General features: G+C 36.3%; 1 protein-coding gene across 2 annotated transcripts in view; it reads right to left on the reverse strand.

Annotated features, from left to right (window-relative positions):
• Window positions 1-24,108, reverse strand: part of AGMO (alkylglycerol monooxygenase) — a 260,218-nt gene that overhangs the window by 108,915 nt on the left and 127,195 nt on the right. For both annotated transcript variants that reach the window (XM_084897113.1, XM_084897114.1), the window contains exons 6-11: window positions 20,546-20,612; window positions 17,456-17,521; window positions 17,291-17,370; window positions 13,582-13,716; window positions 11,746-11,862; window positions 4,184-4,266 (exon numbers count right to left, since the gene is read on the reverse strand). In XM_084897113.1, coding sequence (XP_084753239.1) covers window positions 4,184-4,266; window positions 11,746-11,862; window positions 13,582-13,716; window positions 17,291-17,370; window positions 17,456-17,521; window positions 20,546-20,612 — 548 coding nt within the window. The remainder of the gene's footprint in view (window positions 1-4,183; window positions 4,267-11,745; window positions 11,863-13,581; window positions 13,717-17,290; window positions 17,371-17,455; window positions 17,522-20,545; window positions 20,613-24,108) is intronic.

Consider the following 24,108-nt stretch of genomic DNA (forward strand, 5'->3'; position numbering starts at 1 on the left):
GACAGACCTATGATGCTGCAAGTAGCAGGGGTTCACTCTTTCACTCCTGCATAGTATTCCTTTGTGTGGGTATAAAAATGCATGCAGCCATTCACCTGGTGAAGAACATTTGGTGTTGAAGATATTTGTTTATTGTAAACAATGCTATCTACACATTCCCTTTAATGCATATTTGGGTGTATTTTTTAATATATAACTAGAATTGAATTACTGGATTACAAGATACACACACACACACACACACACACACACTATTAGATATACACAATTCATGCACCAGGCCTCTAATACACACACACACACACACACATAATATTAGATATACACAATTCATGCACCAGGCCTCTAATACATACACACAGACACACACACACACACACACACACACACACACACACACAGTGGCCAGATTATTATGAGTTCAGGGATCATAATTTGGTCACTCAGTGTATGTTAAAATTATGTGAGAAAAATTCTCAAACAGTTTTTCAAATTAAATATCACAAAATAAACCTCTCTCTTCAGTGTGTGAGCATTTTTACAGTTGGTATTATTAATCCTTTTAATTTTTGTAATTTGGGATGTAATGTCTTTGCTACTTTTAAAATTTGCCAATAGCATCTCCTACTTGGTTTTATTTTTTACTGTCTTAATGATAGTTAATTTTTGAAAAACTGACTTTCTTAATATTATTATAGTTTAATTAAACAATTCTACCTAAATCATCAATAATTAGGTCTTTTGTGTACCATTTACTACTTTTACATACTCCAAAGTTATAGATGTATATTACTATGCTACCTGCTGGAATTGGCTTTCCTCTTACTTTTCAGCACAGAATCCCCTGACCCCAGAAGTAATTTTTATGGTGTGAAATATTTGTCAAATTTATTTTTCTTATTCCTATGTGGAAATCCAATTTTTCTAAGACCATTTATTGAAAAGCCAGCCTTTTCCCACAGCTCTGCAGGGACACCTTTATCACAAATCAAGTCTATATATAAGCATAGATCTCTTTCTAGGTTTTCTGTTCTAATCTTTATGCTAATAAAACATGTCTAATTACTGTGGTTTTATAATAAATCTTGAGAAGGAGTTATGCAACTCCTGCCTTTTTTTTTTTAAGCCTCAAGACTTGTTGGCTATTATTGGACTATCTACTTATATCTTAGAAAGACTGTGTGAAATTCTAGAAATAAATCTTTCACAATTTTAATTCATATTGTATTGAAAATGTAATATATGGCCTAATATCTGGTGACAGAAGATGGTTTTACTTTGGGTGGTTGACACATGGATTAATATACAGATCTTGTATTATAGAAATGTACACTTGAAACGTATATGATCCTATTAACCAATGTCACCCCAACAAATTAAATAAAATAACAGAATGGAAATAAGTAAATCAATTTGGTATTGTAATCTCTATAATACTGAGCATTCCAATCTATGAATGTAGTTATCTCCCCATTTATTTAGCTCTTTATGTTTCATAGTATTTCAATAGTTTAACAATGTTTATAAAGAGATTTCATACTCATTTTTTTCAGGCTTATATTTACTTGATATTTGATATACTTGATGCTATTGCTTATACAGTCATGTATACAGTAAGGACATTTCTGTCATCATGTAGGATGGTGGTCCCATAAAGCCGGAGACACTTAAGGGTAAATGGTTTGCACTTCTCCTTCCCAACCAGAGGGTTAGTAGCTGAAATGACCCTACTCAGGGAGACAGATAGCAGACATCCTTAATGCCAATTGCCAACCACACTCAAGGACAGATGAAGTTAAGAGAATAAATCTCATTTTGACACATCAGCATAAAGCTGATGAATATTTTATTGAGATCCTCCTCTAACACCTCTCCTAACTGCCCAGCCTTAAAAAGCCTAAAAAAATGAAGGTCCAGAGAACGCTTTCCTTTCCAGGAGCAAGCCTGCGCCTCCCACCCCTTTCTTTTCCCCAGGCATGCACCTCCTAAATTCTAAGGGACCCCATGAGGCTTGCAAGCAGGGCAGCAAAAGGGAAGGAAGGAAGAAGGGAAGGAGGGATGAAGGGAGAGGGAAGGAAGGAGGGAAGTAGGAGAGACAGAAGAGAGAGAAGAAAGAGAAACAGAGAGAAAGAGAAAGAGAGGGAGGGAGGGAGGGAGGGAGGCAGGGAGGAGAGAGAGAGAGAGAGAGAGAGAGAGAGAGAGAGAGAGAGAGAGAGAGAGAGAGAGAGAGAGAGAGATCTTCATCAGGAGTTCTCTGCTTTTATTGGGGTTCAAGGTGGGGCCTAGGGTTTCATGGGCTCACTCTTTCACTCTTTTTAAGATTAACTTAAAGAGTGGGAAGAAAAAATAAGTAGTCCAATGGTCAGTTTTTCAAATGCACCAGGATCTCTGAAGTAAAGGAGCCTCTGTGGGGAGAGGCTACCTGGCTCTGTATCTAGTAGGATGTGACTGACCGGCGGTTACTCCTGAGATCTGCCTTGGAGTGGATGTCTCTTTAAAGTGGATGTTTCAGCAATCAAAGCTTATGTCAAACACTTTTTATACAAAAAGGAAAGCCAACTGTCTTTTTGGTAGGCTCAGACTACCATTAATTACTCACATGTTTAAACGATGCTGGTGTAACAGAGTTTAAAACTCTGCTGCCAGTCGTATAAAAGTATAGCACATCTAGTTACAGCAATAGAATAAACCATCCAGGTTTGCATAATAAGTACCATGTTGGCATAAACACAAAATTTCATAATGACAGATTTCTCAGAATGTATCTCAGTATAAGCTCCTGAATAAAGCCTGAGGTGGTTTAGATTTTTAAGTGACTACATACAAGAAGAATAGTTGGATATTATTGTAGACAGCTTTCTTATTTTGTCTAGTATTTGTATCCACAGAGACAAAACCAATCTTCATTAAAAAATGAAACTATACAATTGCTATTGGCTGATTGTCAATTCTATTAACTGCATTCAAATAATAGAATGGTGATGTTTAACGTGTGATTCAGATTCTTTGGATTTGGGTAAGTATTTCAGGTGGACTTGAGACAGATTTTTCCATTTTCCTGTTTTATGGTTCAGTATGTACTTGACTTCTAGTGTAGAAAAGTAGGATAGAGAGCCAAACAAAATGAATGGTAAAATAAACACCATTTTTAAAGTATTGAAGGAAACAGGTTTAGAATTCTACACGTTGTTTACATATGGCCATGTGAAATGTGCCAGCTGCATCGTTCTCTACCAAATGTTTCTACAGAGTGCATATTATAAACAGTTTCATTAACCAGAAGTTCATTTGGACCTGGATCTTGATGCAACTCCAGAGTTTTGTGCTATTCCAGAACCTGATTTTTTTGGTAATTTTAATGATTGCTGATTACCTATAATATTTGGAAAACAATAATACCTCAACAAAAATAAGATTTCAAGAATGACAGATCTTTTTTGCAATTTTTCACCAAGTAAGTTCTATAATTTCTGAATTCTGGATTACATGGCTTGACTTTGTGTTCTATATGATCTTTTACTGTCTGTTTGACTTTCTTAATTTATAAAGTGCCCTTTATAGAAATATTATATTAGAGTGTTGTAAGCATTAATCACCACCTTACATATTAATTACCTAAATGTTGGTATTAGTATTAATATTAATGATTTATAAATACTGAGCAATAACAAAAAAATATTTTTTTTATATACCTCATGACAAAAAAGCAATTTAAAATTGTTCAAGTGAATGCATTTTATGGGCTGGGTAGTATTTAAAATAGGGTTCCTTAAATAAAATATCCTGTGTCCGAGGGTAAAAGATATAAACTTTAAATATATACACATTCAGACATGTCTTAAGAACTATTCAAAGGACAAAGGAAAAACACTCAAATGTGTTCTATATTTTGTTAAGTATTCAGAATTATGGTCTATGTTTTGCCAAATTAATCATTATATTTATAGATTTTCTTTAATAAAATTGAAAATCCCAATTTTCACTTTAAAAGCGTAGATTGAAAATGCACCCTTGACATAAAATCAGATAAATTGCTGCTCTGTTTCATTGAAAATACAAGTGTGAAATTGCAGTTTCAATTTTATTTCTTTAATAACAAATGTTTAGTGAATATAAAAGTTTCACATGTATTTTTAAAACTACATTATAAAATTATATAAAAAGAAAGAATTTCACTTCTTGCCTTTGATCCAGAAGAAATCCGATGGAGGTCAAGGTCAGGATAAAGAAGCAGACCCTCAGCAGGAGAGTGAGCTGAGTCAGTGCCTGTCATAAAAACATACAGACCAACAAGTTTTGTAGGAGAGTCACCAAAGGTGCATTAGAATTGAAAGCTGACATGAAAAACAGCCCCAAATACACCATTTGTCACTGACATTTTCCAAAGAGGTTGACATTTTCAAAAAGAAGACATTTGGTTTCCCTAATATCATTTATCTCCTTGGATCCTTGAAGAATGAATTAGACAATTTCATAATGATACCTTACTTAGTGTTTTTTTTTCACTAAAATTTCTCCTTTAACATTTAACTTTTATAACTTTTTGAAGTATCTATGACCGCATATATGGAGAAGTCACTTAGATTTTTGTGAATAAATACCACATTCCAATAACTATTTTTAATAAGACCAATTCCTTATGGTTTTAAACATAAAGTTGTCTGAATACAAAAAATTTTAAAGGAGAATATGTGTATGAGTGCAAACACATACATGAAGATGATTTCACACACACACAAATCTATACATTTGAAATCTATATGTTTATATAATGTCTAAAGTATTATATTTGGAATTATAGTAATAACAATTTTGCCATAATTATAAATAAGTTATGCATTCTTTAACATTTTTACTTTATTTCTTATTTGTTCATTGATGTTAGAGAGGAAGGAAAAAGAGAGAGGGAGGTAAACAGGGAAAGGGGGGAGAGAGAGATTTGTTGTGCACTTATTTATGCATTCTTGTATGTGCCCTGACTGGTTTGATTTATTGGGATGATACTAACACAGTGGTCAGCAAACTGTGGCTTGTGAGCCAAATGCAGCTCTTTGGCCCCTTGAGAATGGCTCTTCCACAAAATACCACGTGTGGTTGCCCACATACAGTGTGATTAAAACTTCATGGCCCATGCACAGAAGTCATGCACAGAAGCTTTCTGCTCTCAAAAAAAATTTCAATCGTTGTACAGTTGATATTAGGTTCTGTTGACTACTGAGTTTGCCGACCACTGCTCTAACTCACCAAGCTGAGCTATCAAGATAGGGCCATGAATTTTGTTTACATGTCAAAAATAATAATAGTGTTTATGGAAGACCTACTATTTTATAGCTTCTATGCTATGTGTTTAATATACTGTAATTCTTTTTAGAGTTTCAACAACTTTTTTCATTATATCTGCTTCATATCTGAAAAAAAAAAGCACACACTAAAACAATCTGGGACACAAAAGATTTAGTTACTTTTCCATAATCACCAAGAAATAAATGCTGCCATAAAATTCAAACTAGCCCCTCTGACACCTCCTGGATCAGAGTGTGACAATGGTAGAATACATTAGAGTAAGAAACGTAAAGGGAGCAGGGATAGAGTTCTATATTATAGTTATGTAGCTAATGCTTATGGTAAGATTAAGATGGCTCTAGACTGAAAGTGGATCAGTAAAAGCAAGGAGTTGGAAACATAGCCCCTAGATAATTTCCTGTTGACTGATGGTATTTATATTTCACCTTTATGAGAATACCAGGATGTAATATAACAGATTGGCTAAAATAGTAATCAACCATTATACAAACACCTTCTCTTTTTTCTCTTTACTGAAACAACTACAGGTAATTTCAACTCATTACTATCTAATATGCATACCTATAACTAAACTGCATCTGTTCAAATTCATTAACAATAAGCAAAAGCTACCAGTTGATTACTGTTCACATCCAACATCCCAGCTCCATGCTATGGTATAAATCAGCCCTATTTCCTTAGGGCCAATTTTGTGTGTGTGTGTGTGTGTGTGTGTGTGTGTGTGTGTGTGTGTGTGATTTTAGAGAGAGAGGAAAGGAGAGGGAGAGAGAGAAAGAGTAACATCTACTGGATGCTGGAATAGAACCAGCAACCTCTCCATCCATGCACGGGACAACATCCAACCAAGTGAGCCACACCACCCAGGGCTACTGTATGATAACTTTTAAAGTTGCTGCCTGATACTGACCATATTTGGGGACAGTACTAATAGGAGAAAGATATATTTAATTTAATAATTGATATAATATTTGTTGTACATGACATTTTAGTGTGCATATTCCTTTATTATATTTCAATATAGTAGAAAAATTATAGTTTTCATTGGAACTCACAATGATCACATTTCTAAGTTCCTGGAGTATATGATTATATGCTTATAAGTAAGATAACTTTTGCTAATATTCTTTCTCTACTACTCATTTATTACATTCATTTTGTGGCTTTAAGTTATAATTGCTCATTTTGGCTCACATTTCATTTTTTTCACATTATTTCAGTTACCACCTAAAAACTTTAGGAAATTAAACTATATCCCAATGGGCTTGCACTGGAAGAAAACAATATACAGAGGATATTGACTTGAGTGGTTTTACACAGAACCTAAGCTAAACTGAATTTGTGCAAATGATACTCTCAGTCATAAGAGTACAACTAAACACATTGGTTACTTTTTCAAAGGGTCTTGTTAAAACAAGTCAACATGAAAACATTAGTTGCAAAATATCATTGCTCATAATGTTTTACATAATACAAAACAACTAAGGGAATTTGGAACTATAAAAATCTGTTTCCAAATTTACACAGGATATTCTCAGATGCCTCATTAACTTAAAATATATCATCAAATAATCTGTGTAAAACCATATCTGCAGCCTTGCTCGTGTGGCTCAGTTGGTTGGGAGTCATCCCGTGCTCCAAAAGCTTGCCAGTTTGATTCCCTGCTGGGGCTCATGCCCAGGTAGGGAGTGTGCAGGAGACAGTGATCAATGTTTTGTTCTCATATAGATGTTTCTCTCCCTAAAAATCAACAAATAAACTTATAAAAACATATATGCAATGACATAGCCACACATGCTAAGACTGTTAAATATTCAAAAAGTTTTGAGTGTGTCTGTTATTTAAAAGGATACCATTGCCTTTATAATTTTACTTTGGAAATATATTTTGATTTCAAATGCGTATTCATGATATCACCCCATGAAGTGGACCCTGGCAGCTTAGGAATTGATTTCTCAAGCATTACTATACCAAAATCAACATAAAAGTCTGTGGGTCATATCACTAAACCAAACATTATATATTTAAATGTATGCATTGCATGTTTCAGAAAGAAAGGACTGTGCCTTCTACACCTTTGTGGTGGCCATCAAATTGCTTCTTTGACTCGCAGAGTTATTTATACAAAACGTGCACACATAAGACAGGGAGTATTTATCCACTCTGGTATATGCACAAATAGAAAAGGCTGCGGGACCACAGCAGGATCCCCGATTACCAGTCAGCCACAACTTTTCTCTGTGATTATTGGCTACAGCGACTCTGGAAAAAAATATTGCTGTTGGATTTTAACATCTTCGTATGCTTTTAAACATCTCTGAGACTAGAAAGGCACTATAAAATTTTGCAAATAAGCAATCTTTTTTCCTAGTTGCACAGCATGTTTTTAGCAAAGAAAAACACGTGTGGGAAACAAGCAAACGCACCTTTCAGAAGTTATTTGTGTCAGGAATGAAGCTGTCTCCAACTCTAATTTCAGTTTGAAAAGGATTTTGACACTTATTTCTCTTTGTCAATAAATTGACATGAGTTTCTCATAGAGTTTTTACTGTAGTTGAAAAATCCTGTGAAAACCAGGCTATATGTTACATATTTTAGTATAAATAGTGTCTGGCCACATTTTTATGCAGGCCACACTTGCTTAGACATTCAAATCTCTTGGTGAACTTAATATTATTAAGGGTCTCTATTTCAAAATGTAAATGGGTAAATTCCTATTATTATTTCTATAAATTACTACAATTTATTCTCTGATTTTATTTAGTACAACTGAAGTAATTCAATAAATGCACTCAGGATACCAAGAGTTGTATTCAGGGTGGGCAAAGTAGGTTAATAATAATAAGAAATAATACCATAACTAAAATCTTTTATCATAAAGAGGTGATATGCAAATTGACCCTCACTCCATAATGCAGTCACAAGATGGCTGCCCTGCCCAGCCTCTCCCCTGGCCCTACCCGATCAACCTCTCATAACCCAAATAAGGGTGGGCTGGCTAGCCAACCTCCACCCACGGCCCCCACCCAGACCGGCCATGCCCTCATGTTTTCCTGGGGGTACCCTAGGCAGGCTGCAGGCACAACATTGGTCAGAGGCAAAGGTCCTGGCTGTCCCTGGCCTAGAGAGTCCGGAAACCTCAGCAATGATCAAAGACCAAGACCGAGTAGAAAAGTCCCTGCTGGTACTTATAGCTCAAAGTGCCAGGAGGAGGTGGAGCATCTTGAACCTGCAGCCCTGGTGTCTGCACACCAAGCCTTGGGGCACACCATGCTGGTGGTACCTGAGGGTGGAAGGGGGGAGGGCAGGGAGCTTGGGCGTGGATCTGGGAGGGGTCAAGAGTCTTTGGGAGCAGCCCGCCTGCTGAGATTGCTGTGACCCACATGCTTAGGCTTGGTCCAAACCCCTGGTCCTCTGCCACTTGCCTTCCAGGTGCGGTTAGCCCTGAGCCAGCTGGCATTGTGCTCAGAGAAGAAGCTATCACTGGGCACAGTTAAATAAGAGAAATCAAAGAGCCGAGAGTAAATATCCTCCCAGCCCCTATCTAATCCGCCTGCCCCTACCAAGGAGGGCTGGGGATGGGGGTAATGGAAAACGGCAGCTGCTTTGTGTTTTATAATGAAAAGACTCCTGCTATGTAGAGAGGAAAGCTGATTCGTTTCCAGCAACACCTGGCTTGTTCCCTGCCCCAGCCCTGAAGCCTGATAGCACCTATAGGGTGAAGGTGTGTCCGCACAGCCACGCTGGCCTGGCTCCTGGAACTTGGGAGCAAGTTTGAGCTGCATTGATTTAAAAAAATAGAAAAAGCAGTAAAGATTGAAAACACCTCTTTGTACTCAAATGGCACTATAAAATGCATATTATAGCATCTGATTTTGTCTTCTGTGTTGGTTTTGAGGCAGAGTGCAAATAGGTTCATGGGAGAAGCAGAAAAAAAACAAAGGGAAAGGGAGAAGATTCTATTGTCCACAGCACTAAACGCTTGTGTGTGTGTGTGTGTGTGTGTGTGTGTGTGTGTGTGTTTGTTATTTTTCCCTCTTTTCTTCAAGTCAGTATATGTCCTTTAAATTAATTTATGGCAGTAGGTAATGAGCTAATGCTTCCTCTATTAAGAGCAAGCAGCAGTGCCTTTCATACGAGTCACATACATTTAATCCATTCAAATGGAACACAATGAGTGGAGAGAATGGTATGTGTCATTATATAAGGAACTTGACATTATGATATAATCTGGCTGAAGATATTACTTATTTTACAATTTAGAGAATGCAGACAAATCAGGCATTGAAAATGAATGTGCATGTTTAAGTGCATGTCTTTATTTTTATCCATAATGATCAAATGACTGGAGGTGCATTGATGGGTCCTGCAGTGCAGATGGTCTGGGGTCTCGTGGCGTGGTGGGTCTGGGTGAGGCTGCCTGTCGTGGGCCAGGGCCAGGGAACCTGAGGCTGCATCCCTTGCCCAATGGGATTTGATGGGTGTGGGGCCTGCTGGGTCCTGGTGTCACCCAATGGGGGTGGGGCCAGCCAGACACTTCTATTATAGAGAAAGGGCAAATAGCAATATTAAAATATTTCCTCTCCTTAATTAACTTTTAATGTGCACAAATTTCATGCACCGGGCCACTAGTAATAAATAGTAATACAAGAACAAAATATGTGTCATGTACTCACAATTACAGACCTACTTTTCCCTGTGCTGTATTTAGATGCAGATGATCTTGCTTTTCTTCTGGTTTCATTCAAATATCTGAATTCTATATCACATATATATTTTAGTCACAGTTAGATGAACTAATGAAGATAACAAAGTAATCAGCTAATTATATACTACTTGAAGAGATGATTGTGAGGCCTTAGGTTAAGCCATCAATAATTCTAAATATTAGGGTAGTTTGATATCTACAGTACATTGCTGAGAGTGATATAGTTCATGATACCTCTAAGAAAGCTTTGCTCCTGAAATATATTCTTGGGTTCTAATTTAACCTCTTGTGAAACTAAAGGCAAATGAATCTGCTACAACATGGAATTGGCTTCATTAGTTGTAGTGCATGTGTGGATGCGGGTGCCAGCAGTAAACCAGTATATCCCACCATTATATAGTCTCATGACATTTCTGGTATCCTGCAGGAAGATTTATATATATGCATTTTTATAAGTGTTTAAAGAATATTTTTTTAAAACAAGTTCAAATCACATATTTTTTTGTGTGTGAAAATGATTTATGGAGGTCTAGTATTTATTTTTGCCAACTCCAATCTATTTCCCTTTTTCTATTTATTATCATCTCAATTTTCCTCCAAACTATCCTATCCTTTCTCTCAGTCAATGAGGATCCTATGGAGCTGACCCTGTCTTCCCATTCATAGACTGAATGACAATAACCCGCACTTGACCACATTGCCTGGTTCAGTGATACCCAGCTGAACCAAGCCTTCACATCAGACTGTAAAACTTTCACTTCTAGCATTTTTTGTGAGGCAGTGCTGAAAGCTAGAGCGACCTGGCAGCCATCTTGCTACTACAAAGACTGAAAACCTGGAGGAGAATCTGCATTTTGAGAAAAGCGGAGCTGTAAGAAAAAACTAGAAGATTCCTGATGGCATTATTTGACTCAAGTGAGCTGTCAAAATTCCCGAAAATGAGGTTATTTTATGAGGTATATATTTTCCTGGCAACAAAGCCAAATACACTGATTTTTTAATCTTCTATGATTCTATGTTCAAGTTCACCTACTTCCAAATTAGATACCTTACTATAATTTAAGTACCTCTTTGAACTAATGTAAATCATTTCAGGAAGAAAATAATATAAATAAATCTAGAAAACAAAACACATTTAAAATTACCTTTGTATTTATCTTTTTACAATGTATTATATATTTTTACATACATTATGCTACTTTTGTTTTCTAAAAACTGTACACAGTGGGAGTATTTTTATGTGGCAAATACACACACACACATACATACACAAAGAAATAAAAAAAAAACCTCCCCCGATGCCTGGTTTAGAATCCAGATTCTAACCCTGGTCCTGGGCTCTGGTTATCCCGAATATTCTGAATGTTTAGATAGGAAGAGACAAATGAAGTCAACCTACATTGAAAACTTTCTAATATCAAAGTATCAGGGTATGCTGTCATTGAAGGTAAGTACGATAGGTTAAAATTAATATCAAGTATTTTCTCAGACATTTAATTCTAACTTCCAAAATACTTTTTTTTTGTAATAGATGAGAAATCTGTTTGTGGCAAATTATTTACTATTTATCATTTAGATCAATAACATACCATTTGATGGAAATTCTATACTGAAGCACTTTGATATAATCAATTTACATTCAGTAGTGTAGAAGAATTAATTTACCTGTTTTAATGTGAGATATTTTATCAAGAAAAATGACAATTTTTCACACTATTTAAAATGACAACACTTACAGCTTTATTTGCAAAGGTCTCTTCATAAAAGACCAGCATCACAGCAAACTGTACAACTGTATAGATCTTCAATAGGTAAGGCGCTGGTGATGAGTAGGGAACTTCTTCCCCGGTGACCTAGGAAGACAACAAGAAGCCTTTCATTGATATCGCTTCCTGGCTTATTCCTCTCATTGGAATTCAGACTATGAAGAGAAGATATGCAAAAAGAAAGCAAAGGTTTTGCTATCTCCCCGCTCAAAAAAATGATTCTAACATTCATTTTTTTTAGATAGAAAAAAAATGTAAAAGTTAGGACACTTGTTTTTCATTTCGGCATTCTGATTCTGATTTTAGTCTGCCTTATGTAGAACAAAGTAAGAACTGATTTGGCAATACTTACTGGTGATAAACATAACCAAAATGAACATGAAAATATGAAAATATAAATATAAAAAATATGTCCATGATTATATGTACATGGAAGTATAGCAAAAGGGAAAATGGAAGGTGACTTTTGGGTAGTGGAAATAATTACACCTCAAAGGGAAATGTTGCCCTATTAGAAACAACTTTCTCAAACAACAGTTTCCAAGAAACACTATGATTCTATTTTTAAATTCAGATTTAAGCAACAATATAACTTAAAAATATTAACTTTAGGTTATCTATCTAAAAAACAACAAATAGACAATAGTTAACTAGACTTTTTTGGAGCTGGAATAAGCAAAATATTTTCACATATCAAGTTAGCTCTTTTTATATAACTGACTGAATATAACCAAACCATCTGAGAAATTTCAATATGGAATATTTCATAACTAGGTGAGAAAACAAACCTTACTTATATTAGTATATTTTTTTAAATAAGAATAACATCCATATGAAATATATTATTTCCTTGAAATACTGGCTAAATTTTATACTCATAGTTATCTTTGAAATCAACAGTTTACTATTTCTATTATTTCTATATTACTATTAATTGCAGTTATTTTCATAAGGAACAACAATATAAATCCTGAATACCTGGAAAGAAATTCCTTTTCCATGTCTATAAGAGGAATTATGGAATAAAACTGAATATTTCATTTGGTTTCCAGTTTTTTAAATCTCTAGACCTTGCTTATTTTTTGTTTTAAAATGGGATTTCTGTATTTAATGTTTCTATTCTACTCCAGAATGAATAATGGTGTGGTCTAATCCAATAACTACATCATCTTGGTGTGACTTTAGACCTCCCATTCTGGAGACTTCAGGTTTTCATGAACAAAATAAAGACTAGACTAATTCATCTTTAAGGATTCCTCCATCTCCAATGGTTTATGATTCTGCGGCTGAGCTGCATGGGTGTCTGAACTACACAATGTCTCCTGGCTATGGATTTGGGTAGGCTTCAAAATTGCCTCTGCTGCTCCATCCCCTAAACTAGGGGTGTCGAACTCAATCAGAGAAGGGGCCAAATTCTAAAATCCAGCCTAAATCGCGGGCCGAATGGTTTACTGAACAGTCATAAACTGACAATGTCATAAACTGACAGCGGAGTGCAGTGATGACGGCGCGGTGCGGGCCACATTGCAAGGCCTGGCGGGCTGGATTTGGCCCGAGGGCCTTGTGTTTGACACATGTGCCCTAAACAATGATTTCTGGTAAGAGACAGTGTCTAACTGGGGGAAGTCACCCTCTTAGTAGCCCCTGGGTGGTGTCCACTCATTAAGTTATGCACCACCAGGGTGCATCTGCTTAAGAGAATATCTTTTTTTTTTTTTCCTTCAGATTTGCATGAACTCAGCATATACACAGGATTATTATAAGAGATTAATCATCGCCATCATCAAACTCAGGAACTCTATTTACCTCAGGGATTTCTTCATTTAGTCCAAGTCTTGGTTTACCTGGTCCCCATCCTGGTCCTTTAAATATGACAGAGAACTTATTGAAGATTCCAGGTGTGGCCCAGAATGTAGTCCACATGTAAACTAAATGGTGTAACTAAAAGAACAAAAAAATAGCTTATTTAAAATAAAAATATCTTTAAAAGATTAAATATAATAAATAATGTACTTAATTTAATGTATTTTACATATTTAGTATGTTATATATAATTTGATTAATGTTATTTAATATGCAACTGCATTAAAATTATAATGTATTTATGTATTCTGCATACATTTAAATTTAAATGTGTCCTTGTCAATATTTCAGAATTATAACTTGGAAATTAAAAAATAGGTCAATTATTTAGAAACTCAGCAAAGCAGAAAAAGTGAGTTAAGAGGCTTTGCTTCTAATGGGATTAACTAGAATCCTGAGTACTCAATATCCATGTCAAATGACATCTTTTCTAAAGTTTTGCTAAGTGGTTATTACCTTGAACATGGAAAGATATAAAGATTGAATATATGTCACTTATTTAAAAAATCATTGATCCTACTGAGTTATAGGCAAACATGTCATATTAAGGAAAAATGTTGAAAGCTATTTCTAATAGCAGACCTCTAAGTATTAAATATGCTATATATACTAATAAAAGGGTAATATGCTAATTAGACCAGGTTGACTGGACATCTTCCGGTCATCCAGTCCTCCGTCAGGACAAAGCCACATTGGCAGGAGTTGAGGCAGAGGCAGTTAGGGGCAATCAGGCCAGCAGGGGAGGGTGGTTAGGGGCAATCAGGTAGGCAGGCAGAGTGATTAGAGGCAATTAGGCAGGTGAGCGGTTAGGAGTCAGCAGTCCTGAACTGCCAGAGGGATGCTGACTAAACCAGCAGTCAGACATCCCCCAAAAGGTCCCGGATTGGAGAGGGTGCAGGCTGGGTTGAGGGATCTCCCCCTCCCATGCATGAATTCTGTGCACTGTCATCTAGTATTCTGTAATAAAAAAAGGAAAAGTTTGATGACTGAGTCAAAAGTTTGCCTTGGGATTTTAACAGGAATCCCCTGTTAAAATAACATAAATTTCACATAAAAGGAAGTTAAAAGTAAGTCTATACATGGTAAGTACCCAATAAATATTAGCTATTAGGATAATTAGCTATAAATGCCACACTTGTCATAATCCATCATAGGATTAAAAATAATCCAGAGGTTGAATATCAACTATAGACTCTAGAGATGAGTTGTATTATAAATGTAGTAATAAATTAATGTTGAAAGAAGCTTTGGCTTCATACAAATTTGTGGTCTTGCTTACATTATCTCTGTATCTCAAAGAATTCAAACTGCTAGGGTTAAAAGTGGTTTTAAAAATTGATTAAATATTAAATGAGGAATCTTAAGCAATTAAGGAACCATTCAGGATTTAGTGAAGCAAATTTTGAGGAAAAAGAAAATGTTAGATGGGAACTTTGCAATAATAGTAATGATGCAGAAAGTTAATGTGTTTAGAAATTATACATTAATATATTCCTGTTGTGTTGTTTTTAAACCTGACTGCAATTTTATTGCTATCATACTAGACATAAACCATGAGAGTGTATGGTAATGTTTTAAAATCAGAAGTACTTTCTCACTTATTTGCTACCCCATGCTCTGAAACTCTTGGACCCCAAAGAAGAGCAAGGTGAATTGTTTATGCTGAATAATAAAGAAAAAAAATCCCAAGGTTTTTTTTTTTGTTTTTTTTCTTCTATGCTTATGAGGACAAGGTGAGAGAGCTGGATAAAAAGGAATATAAGTGAAAGTAAGTATATGTTTTTGTAGGTTCCGGAACTCCTAATTACCACATGTTGCTGATTTGACATTCCTGGCCATGTGGAAGACTAAACCATGGACACTGCTGTGTCACTTACCACAGTAAATAAAATGTTTATGTGAAGGGTAGATGCCTGGAGATCTGAAACTGACACAAATTCAGCAGCAGCTCATAAATTCTTATGATTATCTGAATAGTGTCTCCCTCCAAATCCGAAGCATCCATTTTTCGTGCAGCTCATGTTGTACAGTTTCCAATCTCTTCCAAAGCCTTTCTATTTAAATGTTCAGCCATGAACCAGCAGCACAGACATAGCCTGGGAGCCTGTCAGAAACAGTCTTGGACAGACCCAGCCATGCTGAGCAGAATCCACACTTTCATCAGATGCTCCCACCATTCACATGTCATTTAAGTTTGAAAGGCTCTGTTACACAGGACAGAAACCAAGTTGTCCAATTCCTTGTTAATCTCCTCACAACAGAGACAGGACTACACAAGTAAAGAAGCAGTTCTTAATGTATTATTTCCAATGTGGTTTTGATTTTGTAAAGCTTATTATTAAGAAAGTACCCTGAAATGCTTCTTTAGTATTCTCCTAAGATATATGTTTTTAATAATGGCAGAGAGAGAGAGAGAGAGAGAGAGAGAGAGAGAGAGAGAGAGAGAGAGAGAGAGAGAGAGAGAGAAAGAGAGAGAGAGAGAGACACACACCAAGAAATCAAAAGAGAAATGCTGTAGAGAAGAAAAAAGTCATTTTTTTTTCTTTTAAAGTATGAGATAAAAATGTGTTTCACTTGAAATAGGAAGGTAATTTGCAATGGTCTTTTCTGTAAAGAAGCAGGAGCATGTAAAATTTAAATTGAGTTAGGCAAGTTTTGGGCTTGGCCTAGAGTCCATCTTGGTTAAGTTCACCCTTAGCAAGCTGTGTGTAGTTGGGTGAATCATTTAAATCCTGAGAACCTCAGTTTTATCCACCAACAATTGAAGCTGAAAAGAGCCACTACCTCAAAATGTTTTAGAAATGCTTACATTAAATATTTATGCTGCGCTGTTAGCAATGGCCTGCAATAGTAACAGCTCAATAAATATGTATTTATTTTTATTTTTACTTTCTTAAAAATGTGAAGAAGTAAGTTTGAAAAGCAGACCCACATGAACCTGTAATTTTCTTTTTCTCTGAATGCCATAAACCTAGTCCCTGGGACAGCGCTGTCATCGACTGACCTCTTTAGGGTTTCAAGCATTCTTATCTTTTTTCATTTACTAATCTTAACCCCAGGAGTGTTTGAGGTGGTCTGTGGCTGACATATCAGAGCTTCACAGACATTCCTAATTTCTCTAGTGCCAATCATTGAGACCAGTGAACAACTAATACCACGTGTACGACAGAAAACAAGTCTTCGCAGATGAAGGAACATGCAGACCTAACCAACACATAATAGTTCCTGGCACACGGATCCAGGAAGAGTGGGCAAAGCCTTGCACTGAATTTCTAACCAGAGTCATGTAGACTTGAAGCAAATATTTTTCTTACTGTGGGATCAGCCTTAATTATACATGTTACTACCATCCGTTCTGAATGCATGAATATATTTCAGGTCTATTCTGAGAAAGAATATGTTTGCTAAAGAGCCATGTTTAAATTCTAGGTAGTAGTCCTGTTTAAAAATTGTATTAATCGCTTTCTAATGTATTTCGCCCAACTTGATTTAAGTCTTTGTTTAAATATCAGGGTTATTTTCACATTCTTTCACAACTAAAAAATGTTTCCAGGATGGTGTAATCCACTACTACTTTTAAAAGTATATTGCTTATCATTCTTTTAATGAGAGAATATGATCAATTCAGAGAGAATAAAACTGAATACATTACCTGCACCTTGAGTGGATCAAATGTATTAATGGGATGTGTCAAACCATACACAACTTTTTTATCCTCTGGCTCAAATGTCCCTGGAAGACAAACATTAAGGATCTTTGACTTTCTGAGAGTTAATGAGCTAATTAAATTTTGAAAATTCTGGTACATTTTACTTACCAAAAATTCTATCCCATATAATAAGTGTGCCGGCATAATTTTTGTCTATGCAATAACGGTTTCTGCCTATGAGAAAAAATATTTTAAAAATATTTTTAAAGAATAAAGTTATGATTCTCGAAATATCTCATCTTGAAGCCATTCACAAAACTAAGATTTATGTAACAGAATGATTTTCCTAGGAATCTCTTTCCACTAACAACACTAGCTTTTATTTGCCAGGAAAGTGAGTTTTCATTTTGTTTTTTTAATTAATTTTACTAATAAGAGCAAATATTTCCTTAAAACTATTAAGAATTATCCCAGATGAAAAAAAGTGTGTGTTCACAATGTTCCAGGTTTTAAAAAATCTTGAATAATTATAAATAATTCTATTTTGGGACTATGAAAAATAATAATTAAAATTAAATGGTCCGGAAAAAAATCGCACTGGAAAATAAGACAGATAATATGTGTAATTGTGTTTTGTTAAAATTTTAAGGGCATTAGGTCCACTAATTTTCTCCAGAAAGAAAATTTCCTACCTAGAGTGAGATATTACTATTTCTAAAAATTATAAAATACATCATGAAAATCAAATTAACCTCAATTTTTTATATACTACTAACATTTATGATATTTTTTTCTGCTCTAAAATATTCAAATTATAATTTAAGTAGCTGGGCATAATTTATTTAATAATAATAGACAATCCAATGGTTACCAATCGGATAAAGAATATTAACCCACCAAACCACTACTCCAACAAACACAGTGGCTTCTGGTGTTCTCTTTTTTTTACATGCCTTCCCCACATGCAAATACACATTTGAAAGTGAAAACATCAGGAAAAATCTCCCGCCGGTACACAAGTAGAGTGGGGCTGGTACACAGATACACAACCTGTGGCCATCCAGGTGTAAACAGTGGCTCCCAGTTGGATTGGGGAGCACTTTGCCCTTTCAGGGGGTATGTGGCAATGTCTGATGATGTTGGTAGTCACACCTGCGAGGGGATGTTACTGGCATCTATGTATGTAGAGATCAACATGCTGTAATACACAGAACAGCCCCCATGGCCCCAAGAACTATCTGATCTTTTTAAAATTAATATGAAAATGTTAATTGTGGGGCGCAGCTACAGTGTTCGGACAGGTTCAACACGTACAAGTCCCAGCCTGGAGGGCAGAACCTCCCAGCACAATTATAAGCCAACAGCTTGAACCTATGGTCCGAAAACGTGACCCCACGTGCCTGCGTGACATAGGCTGCAAGTAAACAAAGCTTGATCAGGTGCATGTAATTGAGTGGGTCTGAAACCCACGAGAATGTTGTAAACATCTTGACCATGCCCTTCCTTTGCCTCATGGCATCTGCTATAAAATAAAGACACAGCTTGTAGTATGTGGCGGTGCTGGGTCCCCATCAAGGAAGCAGGTTCTCACCGAGTCCCAGCTTTCCTTCTCTTGTCTATCTTTTCTAATCCTTCACCACCCCCGCTCGGGTACACTGAACCTGGCTGAGAGCGCCCTGGGGCTGAGTATGCCATGGCCTCGCCAGCTCCTCAGTTAATAGTGCTGAAGCTGATGGATATAAAGCAACGTGTGTGGAAAGGCGCTCTGAAATCAGACAGGGGAAACTCTAAACCAGTGTTTCCCAACCTTCTCTCATGATGAGAATCACCTGGTGGAGTTGTTAAAACACAGATTCCTGAATCCCAACTAAGAAGTGCTAAACTAGAATTTTTGAGAACATATAGGTAAAATTGCATACCTAACTTAGTGCTCTGTATATAACATCTGTGTTAGAGCACTAGTTAAGTATACAATTTTACCTATACTAGAATTTTTGAGAACATATAGGTAAAATTGCATACCTAACTTAGTGCTCTGTATATAACATCTGTGTTAGAGCACTAGTTAAGTATACAATTTTACCTATATGTTCCCAAAAATTCTAGTTTAGCACTTCTTAGTTGGGATTCAGGAATCTGTGTTTTAACAACTCCACCAGGTGATTCTCATCATGAGAGAAGGTTGGGAAACACTGCTCTAAACTATTTCTTTTTCAATGTGGCCTTGCTCTTCTCCACTCCGTATGTTTCCCTTTATGTGGAGGAATCCTAAGAGTGTAACACTCTTGGCCTCTCTACCCCTCATTAATGATGCCCTTGTGGTAGGGGGATGGCTGTTGACTTCACAGGAGGCAACTGACATGTGTAGCATGACCTTGTCCCTCTGGAGGAGCTTGGGCACCCACTCTCCCCCCTGCCATGGGAAAAGGGACGTGCCCCCTCGGGAAGGCAGACCTATGGTGCTCCTGTGCTGTCTGATTGCTGGAAACTTATAAAACAGAACAATAGTATTCCTTCTATTATTACTGGCTTCTTTATCACAACATCATATTTGTAAGATTCATGCATGCCAATGTGTGTCATATAGTGTTGTCAAGGGGATATAGTTTCCCATTACGTGAATTGTCTGCAGTTTGTTCAACTGCTGATAAACATGTTAATCAGGTCTCTTTTTTTCTCCCTTTACATGTAATGCTTATATGCACATTCTTATCCAGATCCTTGGGTGCACAATGCAAACATTTCTATTATTTAAGTTGGCATCTTTAAACTTTAGGCACTAGCCACATGGGACTTTCTCTTTGTCAGGCAAATGCAGTGTAGGCAAGGCTTGTTCACAGAATTGAAGCAGAAAAGTAAAGTGTTTCCTATTAGGCTTTCCTCAAATCCCAACAGTTTTCAAAATCAGGCACTCTCTGGCTCTATAATAGATAGGAATGACCCTCAGCATCAGGTAAAGGAGTGGCCTTCAAGATATAAAGTGTACATCCACCCACTCAGCTGTTTAGCTCAGTTTTTTATTTGTTCGTTTGTCCCCCCACTACACCTGAGGAGATTCAGGCAAAATGCAAAATCCAGATAAGTTGATGATGGTAGGTTGGTTTGTTTCTGGTTCTAGCTTTGGAGATTCAAAGAAAGAAGAGATGCCTATTTACGCAGTGTGTGCTGACTATGTTGGGTAATTACGATGAAATGATGAAAGCTAGTATAATTTTAAATAAATGAAAAAGGAAAGAAAGAGGAGATCAATTTCCTTACCATGATGCACCCTGTGATGGCTAGGCGTGTTAAGGATCAGCTCCAAAGGACCAAGGTTATCAATGACCTGTTTAAAGCAAAAGGAATCTTTATACATGCAGTTATTAAATGCACATGTAATATGTAAGTACTCACATTAAGACACCTCCTGGGTTAAGATATATTAAAAGTTTCAGGGTTGGCATCATAATTGGAAGTTTTTCTATCACTTGGTGCTCACATAAAGACAAAAATAAGCTTGTAAATCTATTTTGAGAGTTTGCTATTAGGTTAAGAGCTAGAATACCTCAGTTTGATTCCTGGATTCTCCATTTATCTCTCTGTTCTTGGGAAAACAACAAGCTTTTTATAACTTCCTTTTGTCACCTTTAAAATGGAAGTAATAACAGTATCTATACATATTGTTCTGGCCGAAACCGGTTTGGCTCAGTGAATAGAGCGTTGGTCTGCAAACTGAAAGGTCCCAGGTTCGATTGTGGTCAAGGGCATGTTCATGGGTTACGGGCACATCCTGAGTGGGGGGTGTGCAGGAGGCAGTTGGTTGGTTTCTCTCTCATCAATGTTTCTAGCTCTCTATCCCTCTCCCCCTTCCTCTCTGTAAAAAAATCAATAGAATGTACAAAAAAATAATGTTCTGAGAATTTTAAATGGTACTGTAAAATGGTTTTATTGCCAAGTCATAATTATCCCGTTTTTTTTTTACATTTCAACTATGTCTATGATTATTAATTTATTTATTTTAAATATTTTTATTGATTTTTCAAAGAGGAAGGGGGAAGGAGAGAGAGATAGAAACATCAAAGATGAAAGAGAATCATTAAAAGCTGCTTACTGAAAGCCTCCCCCTGGGGATTGATTGGGTCTGCAATCCCAGCATGTGCCTTTGACCTGAATCAAACCCAGGACCCTTCAGGCTGCAAGCTAACACTCTATCTACCAAGCCAAACCAGGTAGGGTTGTCTTTGATGATTTGTGTTAATAGAACATGAATAGGGGAGAGAAAAATACAGTATTATATTTATCTGGGGAGTTGTTTTCACCCAATAGTCAGCCGTGTAGCAACAACCTACTATTGAGGCTGTTTACCTATGAGGGTGATCCTGCTCATTCAAACAGAATCCTAACTGGGTTCTCACCTGTAGATATACCATCTACCAGTGTATCCTAGAGGCACAAATCAATGTCAGATATATAAACGAGTCTTTTTTTTAATAATTAAAGTCCCCTGAAAACCTGGTATATAACTCTATAATGTTCTCTTGCAACATTTTTCAATAAGAATCCACTGTTCCAGAGTCTGTAAATCATAAGAAGTATAGGAACCAAGTAGGTGTAATAAACAAGAATAGCAGGCCATGTGTAAAATAGACAGTGGTTGTGCTATATAATTAATATTGGGTAATGTTGGAACCTTTAAAATCTCAATTACATTATTCTTTCTTCCATGGGTTACAGAAGATAACAATATTTTGCTCTCCTTAATCACTATTTAAACAGATTTATTAGAGCCTACCAATGACAAAAAAATAATACACTGTTAGGATATTTTACAAAATTACTCACCCCTAGTGTTAAGTTCCATTTAGAGGATGTATAAGTTCTAAAAATTTTTAAATGATCCTTAAGGGAATGTGATATTGATGTGATATAAATTTGGTACCATCATGACATTGACATGAATTTGGTAACAAGTCAGTAATATGGGAGGGGACAGTCAGAGAGTACTGCTTAAGAAGAAAAGGTATTTCAAACAGATAACAACCAATGTTGTGTGGAATCTTGTTTGAATACTGATTTGAACACAGTAAACATAAGAGACGTTTTATAGGCAATGTGGGAAATTGATTATAAATAGTATTATATGATAAAAGCAGTGTTTGGGAGTTATAATCCATCATCATTATGTTGGAGATGAAATGTAACTTTTACAGTTGTGAAACTGAAGTATACATGACTTGAGATCTAGGTTTTGCTACAAAGCATTTTGCGATAAAAAATAAAATAAAAAAAGATAGCTCATGAACGGAAGTGATGAAGATACATAAATTCATTCCATTATTAATTCTACTTTTCTGAATAGTTGATGATTTTAAGATAAGATTTTAAGTGAAAGAAACTGTTTCTCTAATAATATACACTTATGCACAGTTCAAATAGACCCCTAAAATCCCAAACATACTTCTAGATTACAGCTCTATATATCAGGGCTTAATCATTGTTTGGTGATCTCTGACATTAAAACACCTGATTTACAAGTGCTCTGCTAATGTGCAGAACCACAGCAGCCACACCATCCTCAGCTTGTGGGGCCTGTATCCTTTTGAGGGATAAATGATGGCAGTGTGGCCACATAAGAAGCTGCATGCGTCCATGGGGCGAGTGCCTTCATCTCCTTATTAGACCCACCATTAACCAGCCTGAGGGTTGTAGAAACATTTGCATACAAAGCATATGTAATATTGCTTGTTGTATGATAATTTAGGCCTCTTTCCCTCTCCTCTAATGGACTTCTATCGCCATTTTTAAAGTTATTTCCATGATAAATGTATTATGAGATGCAAACTGACTCTTTGATTAATTCATAGAACAGAACTCATAGACAATGGACTATCTGTATTTCTTTATTTCAAGAGTTCAAAATACTGTGAATAGGTAGCCTTTATATCAAATGGCATTTCTATGAAGTATTATGTCACTAACACATTATTAGTGACCAAGAATTAGAAATGGAGTGGGGAGAAAGAACCTTGTATTTTATTAGCCTACATTGCTTTGTACTTGGTGGAAAAATACGTGCTGAGAAGAATGGTGATGGACAGAGAACAAGAAAGTGGGGTTTCTCAGTAGTCAGAACATTGAAATCTGATGCTTTGGTTGGGATTTGTCTCTCTGGCAGAGAATCATATGGGAAAGGAGAATACCATTTTATCCTTGTTTGTCTCCTTGGTGCCTAACATATGTTACAAAAACAGCCAACAAAAGGGTGTGGAGGAGACTACAGGGCTGGCTTCTGCGACCCAGATGCATTTCTGATCCTTGGCCCTGGCATGTGTGTGCAGCCAGATTTAAAGCCACACAAATGTTGAGTGCATTCAGATGATTGGAGCCTTGGCCGAGTGCATTGTTTTTTAATGTCAAGCTCTTTTTTCCTCAAAAAAAATCTTTTGCTCCTGCAGGCTAAAGCATGGTGATATCAATATTGAAAGTTCCTTTTTTTTTTTAAGTTAAAAGCCAAGTACAACACAGGCAACCACAGTTAAATTTCCTGGTAGTGCCTCTGAGTACCTTGGAGCTGGGAAAGACCACCTCCGTGTGGGAGATGATTCATCATTCAGACAGGCCCAGTCAGAACCGCTCTGGTGGAAAACCCTTCTGATTCAAAGTCAAAGAGAAGACATTAATAATTAATAAGGGCTGAGCATAACAACTCAATTATCGCCCACTTTTGCAAATTCAGTCATTTAGCAATTCTACCAAAGCTCACTTTGAATCACTTCAGAAAAATACTGTGGAAATAATTGCAGCTATTTTCAGTTTTGGAAGTTAGTTATTTGTCTTTTTTT

This window comes from Pipistrellus hanaki, assembly GCF_964339955.1.
Source record: "Pipistrellus hanaki genome assembly, chromosome: 10".
NCBI lineage: Eukaryota > Metazoa > Chordata > Mammalia > Chiroptera > Vespertilionidae > Pipistrellus > Pipistrellus hanaki.